General features: G+C 41.7%; 1 protein-coding gene across 1 annotated transcript in view; it reads right to left on the minus strand.

Annotated features, from left to right (window-relative positions):
* The window catches only part of STK31 (serine/threonine kinase 31), a 48,015-nt gene extending 39,882 nt beyond the window's left edge, over positions 1-8,133 (minus strand). The window contains exon 1 of the mRNA XM_031935966.1: positions 7,948-8,133. Within this exon, the coding sequence (XP_031791826.1) occupies positions 7,948-8,133 (186 nt within the window). The remainder of the gene's footprint in view (positions 1-7,947) is intronic.
* Between the last annotated feature and the right edge of the window lie 204 nt (positions 8,134-8,337).

The raw sequence follows: 8,337 nt of genomic DNA on the forward strand, positions 1-8,337 counted from the left end.
TGTCAACAAAAATAGTCAAACTCTGTAAAATATTTGAAGAGATTTATTCTGAGCCAAATATGAGTGACCAATGGCCCAAGGCACAGGGCTCAGGAGATCCTGAGAACATGTCCCCAAGATGGTTGGGGAAGAGCTTGGTTTTATACATTTTAGAGAGACATGAGACATTAATCAAATACATGTAAGATGTACATTGGTTCAGTCTGGAAATGTGGGACAACTGGAAGCAGGGGGCACTTCGAGGTGATAGGTAGATTCAAAGATTTTCTGATTGGCCATTGGTTGAAAAAGTTACTGTCTAAAGACTTAGGAATATCTGCGTTAAGATAAGGGTATGGAGACCAAGATTTTATCATGCAGGTGAAGCCTCCAGGTAGCAGGCCTCAGAGAGAATAGATTGTAAATGCTTCTTATCAGACTTAACGAGTCTGTTCTATCATTAATTCTAAAAGGGAGAAGAATATAATGAGGAATGTCCGACCACCTGCCTTCCCATCACGGCCCTGCCTTCCCATCACGGCCCGAAACAGTTTTTCAGGTTAGCTTTGGAATGCCCTTTGTGAGAGGAGAGGTCCTTTCAGGTGGTCATAAGGCTTAGAATTTTATTTTTGGTTTACAACATTTATTATTATTTTTGAAAAAATCCAAAGCATGAGGGGAAAAGGCACATTTAAAAAAAAAAAAAAACAACAGGCATATTCAAAAAAAGAACTTCCACTTCCAGCTGTGAGGGAGCAATAGGAACTGGATTTACCCTCTGCAGTAGGCTGAATAATGATCCCCCAAAATATCCAAGCCCAAATCCCTAGAAGCTGTGAATGCTACCTTATATGGCAAAAGAGGCTTTGAAGATTAAACTAGGGATCTTGCAATGAGGAGATTATCTAATGGACACTAAATGTAGTCACAAACGTCCTTATAAGAGGGAGGCAGAGAGAGATTTGACAACAGAAACAGAGGCAATGTGATGACTGAAGCAAGATGCTACACTGTTGGCTTTGGAAATGGGAAAAGGGGCCTAAAGCCAAAGAATGCAAGGAATGAAGCTCTAGAGGCTGAAAAGGCAAGGAAATATTCTCCCCTAGAGCTTCCAGGGGAGCTCAGTCCTGCCAACACCTTGATTTCAGCCAGTGTAACTGATTTCAGATTTCTGACTTCCAGAACTCTAAGAAAATAAATGTATTGTTTTTGAGAAAGAAAGGAAACTTTTTATGTGAGAAATTGAGCCTCTTCTAAATTACCAGGCCAGAGAGGCATGGGAAATGTGACAGCAGTCACGTCACGTCACCCTTCCCCCCTTTGAGCTAAGTAATCATCTCTAGAAGCTGCTTGCTATGTGGACTCTAGACCAGTGGTCCCCAACCTTTTTGGCACCAGGGACCAGTTTCATGGAAGACAAATTTTCCATGGACCAGGGAGGTGGGGCAGGATGGTTTGGGGATGAAACTGTTCCACTTCAGATCATCAGGCATTAGTTAGATTCTCATAAGGAGCATGCAACCTAGATCCCTCACATGTGCAATAGTGTCTGCACTCCCATAAGGATCTAATGCTGCTGCTGATCTGCCAGGAGGCAGAGCTCAGGTGATAGTGCTTGCTCACCGCTGCTCACCTCCTGCTGTGCTCCCAGTTTCTAATAGGCCACAGACCAGTACAGGTTCATGGCCTGAGAGTTGGGGACCCCTGCTCTAGACTGTCACCATGGACACCACAACCCACACCCTGTAGTTCAACAATGTATGGCCAATTACTAATCAGTGTTATTTTCTGGAAAGCAATGAGAATTCCTGACAAATAGCTTTGTAGCAGCCCACTCCTCCTCTCTGTTTTTACCTTTAAAAACCTACTTGTAACAAAGGTCTAATGGAGTTCAACATACCCAAGGTTACTTGGGTCTGTCTTCCAGGCAACTGTCCTCATTCTAGCTCAAGTCAGCTCTTTGAAATTATATTTTGTGCCTCAGTTTCTTCCTTTAGACCGATATATTAATCCGCCAAATTTGTGGTGATTTTGTTAATATACCCTTCCTCCACTTTAAACAAACAAAAATCCAGAAAAAAAACATGTAAAACAGTTTTCAGATGTTGAACAACAGGAACCACAGAACAGTGATCCCTGAGAGAAGGAAAACAAATGAAGGAAGCCCTATAATTGCCGCCAGCATACTGCATGAGTTTCCAGGCCACAGCACAGGGAAAGGGAACCCAAACAGGGCCATTCTCTCCAAATTGAAAAGGAAAGGTTGAGAATTCAGCAAAGCCAGTGCAGCTAGAATTTGCAAGGCAGGGAATTCTTCCACTGAGTACTGATCAGAATGCTTTATGACAGTGATTTAGTCATAGTGATTAGAATTGCTAAAATTTTTTAAACTGACCATATCAAATGCTGATGAAGAAGCAGAACTAGAACTCTTCATACATTGCTGTTGGGAATACAAAATCGTACAGTTACTCTGGAAAACAGTTTCATGGTTTCTTATAAAGTTAAACACGCACTTATCATATGACCCAAAAATGCCAACACTCCTGGGTATTTAGTCAAGAGAAATAAAAATCTATATAAACAAGTAAAGGCCTACACATAAATGTTTGTATTCGTTTTACTCACAATCACAAGAAACTATAATAAAATAGCCCAAATGTCCATCAACTGGTGCATGGATAAACAAATTATGGTACATTTATACAATGGAATACTGTAACCACCCAAAGTGTTCATTTTGCCCACTGCCCAGATACAGCCAATTTATCAAGACAGGAGAAGTGCAAAAGATCAAAAGTTTGATGCACCTACATCCAGCTAAATGGGAGACTGGAGCTTTATAATTACTCAAATCAGCCTCCTTGAAAATGTGGAGGCTAGGGTTTTTGAAAGATAGTTTGGGGAGAGGGGAGTAGCTAGGGAATACATGCTGCTGATTGGTTGGGGGTGCAATCATAGGGGTGTGGGAAATGGTCCTCTTCTGAGAAGCACTGAATCTGCTTCTGGTCGGGTCCCAGGACCAGTTGCGGGGTGTGGGTGAGGCCATCAGTAGTCAGAAATGCAAAAGCCTGAAAATACATCTCAAAAGGCCAGTCTTAAGTTCTACAATAATGATGTTATCTGCAGGAGGAATTGGGGAAGTTGCAAATCTTGTGACCCCTGAAATAATGGCTGGTAACTGTTAATGTCTACACTTTAGCAGAATTCACACTCCTCTCATCCTTCTAATCCGGCAATCTTTCATTAGCTTTACAAAGGCAGCATGGTTTTGGTGAATGGCTATTATCATTTAAATTACAAACTAAATTTCTCCCAAAATTAACTTGGCCCACACCTAGGAAGATTAAGGACAATTTGGGGGTTAAAGGCAAGATGGGCTTGGTTGGATCTCCTTCACTGTCATAAATTTCTCACTATTCTAAGTTTTGCAAAGGCAGTTTCAATACTACTCGGCAATACAATAAATGAACTACTGATTCATGCTACAACATCCCATAAACTTTTTTTTCTTTTTCTTTTTTTTTTTGTTTTTTAGATGGAGTTTTGCTCTTGTTGCCCCGGCTGAAGTGCAATGGTGCAATCTCAGCTCATTGCAACCTCCACGTCCTGGGTTCAAGTGATTCACCTGTCTCAGCCTCCCAAGTAGCTGGGATTACAGGCATATGCCACCATGCCCAGCTACTTTTGTATTTTTAGTAGAGACAGGGTTTCTGCATGTTGGTCAGGCTGGTCTTGAACTCCTAACCTCAGAAGATCTACCCGCCTTGGCCTCCCAAAGTGCTGGGATTACAGGTGTGAGCCACTGTGCCCAGAAACATCCTCCAATCTTAAAAACATTATGCTAAGTAAAAAAGACAGACACAAAAACCACATAATGTACAATTTCATTTATAGAACATTCTGGAAAGGGCAAAACTTCAGAAAAAGAAACTGGATCAGTGAATTTATCAGGGCTTGGGGAAAGGGACAAAATACAAAGGAACCAAGATAACTTTCCGGAATGGTGGGAATATTCCATATATCTTGATTATGGTAGTGGTTATATGTATGTATATATTGGTCAACACTTTAAAAAAAGTAAATTAACCTAAAATGTATAAATTTATACTTCAGTAAAACCAGCTTCAAAACTTTTAAGCAAAAGGCAGGAGGGAAATAGTTAGCATTAACACATTCTCAGATTCTATTGTTCTAGGAGAAGGTCAAGGTTTTTATTAACTTTAAAGTCAAGTAGGCATAAAATATTTAAAGAAAACTAGTATATTATTAGAAATACAATGTATCATTTCCAAAACAATAGAGGGGAAAGGAGATGTTGGATATAAAAATGCTCTAGGAATAAACGCTCGGTGCTGCAAAGTGAAACTAGCACTCAGGCAAAAGTTGTCTCAGCAAGGAAATTTACTTCTGCAGAAGGGTGCCACTCACGTCAATCCATATTGCTAGAGCACACCAAACAAAGGAGAGCAGCAAGTTTTTATTCCTGACGCATAGTCCCTACTTCTGGGTCACGGCCCCATGGGCTGGGGCCGGACCGCACAATCTGAGCTCATCCGATTGGCTACTTGCAAATATTTTTCTAAATATGGAAGAGAAGGGGGACATGAGGTACAGTGGTGAAGCGTGTGAGACCTGCAGTTTCAGGGCAACAGTGGGTGCAGGTAACCAAGTGAACAGATGTGAGTTATTGATTAGAGCTGATGGGAAGGGGGTAGGCTGCTTACAGTAACTAGGGGTGAGGAGGAACAAGACAGGTGAGTTTGAAAACAAAGGACAAGGAAGTCAGCAGCCCAAATCTTTGAAGAGAAACTCAGAAAAATTCATTGTCTCTTACAATTCCTCCCTTTTAATTTTCTTACGATTCTTTCTCTTTAAACTTTTGTTTTTAACATGTCTTGGCTTTGCCAGTTGATTTGATCTTCTAAAAGGAAAAGTGTACTTGAATAAGGTGGAGAAGAACTAAGGGAGGCTTTAGTAAGTGCTATTTGTACAATCATTTGTACTAGCCTACGGATGCATGATATGACACAACACCCAACAAGAATGAGTACACCTATTATGATTGCAAGATAAATAACAATTAAAGCTATGATTTTTTTCCATTTACCAAACTAGTTTCTTAGCCATCCTGAAATAGGGTCATTGACTCCCAAATTTTTAGCTAATTTATTGGATAAAGTGGTAAGTCCTTGTAAGGCCTTTGTTGAGGGCAGTGTTGTTTGGGATGAAGGTACAACATTGGGTTTTAATCATAACAAAAAACACATCCTTTTGGCTAATAACATGTTTAGAGCTATTCTGTTTTCCCAAGCCATTTGGCTAGTAGGCCCTACTTGGTTGGCTAGTCCTTTGATAGCATCCCTCATGTAATTAATAAACTGCTGCCAATTATAATAGATGTAATTTATCCAAGCTACATTTTTATTAATAGTCACCTGTGGAAATATGGAGTCAAATCCTGCAGCTATTTGGTCATGGGCTTTGAACCTGTCAGGCACTCCCCGTGGGACTCCAGTGGCATCTATGTCAACTTGAGAGTCAAAAGACCCATAAGGGGCTTCTCTTATTGTTTGGTGTTGTGGTTTTTCTTTCTCTGGTTGATGAAATGCCAGGGTGAAAGGGATAGTCAATTGGACAAGAGCACAAGTGCCGCTCAGTTACTTGGCAGAGTGTCCAGTAAGGGTCCACTGCAATACCACCATACACCCACTCAAGGATGACTAAGGGCAGACTGATGGGTAAGCTATTGGAAGGGCCTGAGCTCACTACATCCTATTGAGCTTCCAAGGAACGCCAAGTTCTCCCCCTGTGGTGTGAGACACAAGGTGAAATTGACGTTGGGAGACGGAAGCTGGATGACTCTTGGGGGCTGACCCGCAGGGTGTTGAACTTCAGGATATAACAGAAAGAGAGCTTGACACGACTTGTTGCCCCAACTGTGGAATTCTGGAAAAGAGCTACCATACAGTCCATACCTGGTCAACTGAAGGACCATCCTAGTTTTGGAAAGAGGACAACCTGGGCCTCTGGTCTGCCATGTGCACAAGCATAAGAATTGCTTTTGTTCTTGATACCCTGTTTCAATTGCTAGAGTTTGTCTTAGATCCTTCACTTCTACAATATTGACCTTGGCATTGTTGTTGGGCAGGGTAGAAGGTTTAGAAGGAGAAGGAGAAGTGGGTTAATAAAGCATATTTTAAAGAAGCCTATAGGGTATGGTCATATCCATTCGCCTCTACTCCTAAGCCATAAAAGTGTTCTAAAGGGGGTGCAGGGCTGGTGAAGGTAGGGGCATTAATAGAGATAGTTACTGGGTTACAATGGTAAAGTTGACAATGAGAGGGTGTGGTTCATTTGGTAAGGTGGAGGTAAGATTTTAGGTCCATACAGCCCTCTGGGGAGGTCCCGCCATGTTCACTGGTAGTCAGGATGACATCTGCCCATTGAGAACATATCTCCCAACTTGGGGTGCCTTGGTACCCATGCCACGAGCAAGGTGTGGGGTCAGTGGCATCTCTGAAGGGCAGAGGTATTTTTCTAAAGTAGAGACATACTTTGCCGCAAGGCAAGGCAAGCATCAAAGGTAATGATTTGCGGTGAGTCTGACTTAGTTACATTGATAACAAGGTCAGCAATAGAATGAGGAAAGAAGAAAGGGTAATGGAAGGAATAAAAGACAGTTAAACTTTTCTTAACCTTAGAGGAGGTTTTGCCTTTTTCCTGACACATAGTCCCTACTCCTGGGTCACGCTCCCACGGGCTGGAGCCAGACCACACAATCTGAGCTGATCCAATTGGCTACTTGCAAATATTTTTCTAAATATGGAAGAGAAGGGGGACATTATTCCCTTAGATAATGGCCCATGACTTCGGGGATGGTGATGCCTTCTTGACTTGGATGTGATGGGTCCATCTTTTCTTGCTGTTTGGACTGCAGTTTTAGTGGTTAGAAGCACTAGGCCAGCTCCTTAGGCTGGTGTTGATGTACTGGGAACTCTAGGGACGGCGCCTGTACCGGAAAATTTTGAGTTTTGAGGGAAGAGAAAGTGGAAGATAAACCAAGTATGTAGGAATGTTAGCATTGGATTGTTTTGAAACGTAGTTTGGATTTTTACTAGGGTAATAGGAAGATAGAAGACATTTGATTTATGGCAACCAAGTCTCTAGACTTGTTTGACTAAGGGTATAAATTCCTACACACGTATAAACTTTGACTGTGCTATACGTAGCTTGGGGTCTTTAATGGGTAACATTTTTTGAGTTCCCTTTAGTGCCTACAGGAGAAACAGCAGCCTATCTGGCTTATCTGATTTGCTAGGTTATTTTAAAAGACAGGCTTTTCTGGTGCTTGGAGACATGGACCATAGACACTTGGGTGATTAACTCCTCATGAACAAGGTTTTGACTTTTACTATTAATTTAGTCTGAAATTTTCTAAATGTATGAGCCACTGTAAAGGTGTATTTAGAATTACTATAGATGGTTCTTTCCTAGTCCTGCAAGTACTTTAAAGCTTGACTAAGTGCATACAACTTATAAATTTGAATAGACTTTTATTAAACACTTTGACTTTATTTTTCCAGGAACTTCTTTATTAATTACTGAACACCTGTTGCATTCTTTTTCCCTTAGTCATTCCTGAAGAGGGTTTCTCCTAAGTTTGGCCGGATGTTTATAACCAGTTAAATCTAAATATGTGTGCTTTCTTTTTAGATTTGGATCTTTTGTTAAGAAACTTGCTAGGTTAGGTGAATTATCAGTAGTTAATGTTAAACCATCCTTTTTGACAGAATAGCCTTATACACATGTAATACTTTTCTGGTGGTACATTTTAATATAAGTGACCTTAAAGAATTAAAGTTCTTTTCTGGTGGATGTTTTCACTTTAACATTGGCCTGACCACAATAAGTGCTAGTGGATATATCAGCTGAAAGATTATCTACTACTTACTTAGGAAACTTAACTGCGGGGATGCTTAGCTGCTTGGAGCCGCGGCTGAAGCCGCGTGTTACTTGGCCCTGGCAAACGTAAGGCAGATGTTCCCTAATGTAGTTTGCTTGGGGCATAGGCTGCAGCCTGGCCCGCGTGTCCCGCAGAGCCGCTGTCAATATGGTGCCGGGACCCTGAACCAGCCCCGGGGACAGGAGCATAAGCTATGGGCTGGAGGATGCCGACAACATGTTGCAGCGGATCCTTGATGTTGCTAGCCCGGCAAAAGCCACCTGGTGAATTAGGAGCTTGAAGTCCTTTCAGAGACGGGGACTTAGGCTGGACCTCATGGGAAAGGTTGGGGGGTATTAGGTGGGGGACTAGGGGTATTAGGTGTAGGATGATCTAGGGGATCCGGTGTGCTG

This window comes from Piliocolobus tephrosceles, chromosome 8 (genome assembly GCF_002776525.5).
Source record: "Piliocolobus tephrosceles isolate RC106 chromosome 8, ASM277652v3, whole genome shotgun sequence".
In the NCBI taxonomy this organism is placed as follows: Eukaryota; Metazoa; Chordata; class Mammalia; order Primates; family Cercopithecidae; genus Piliocolobus; species Piliocolobus tephrosceles.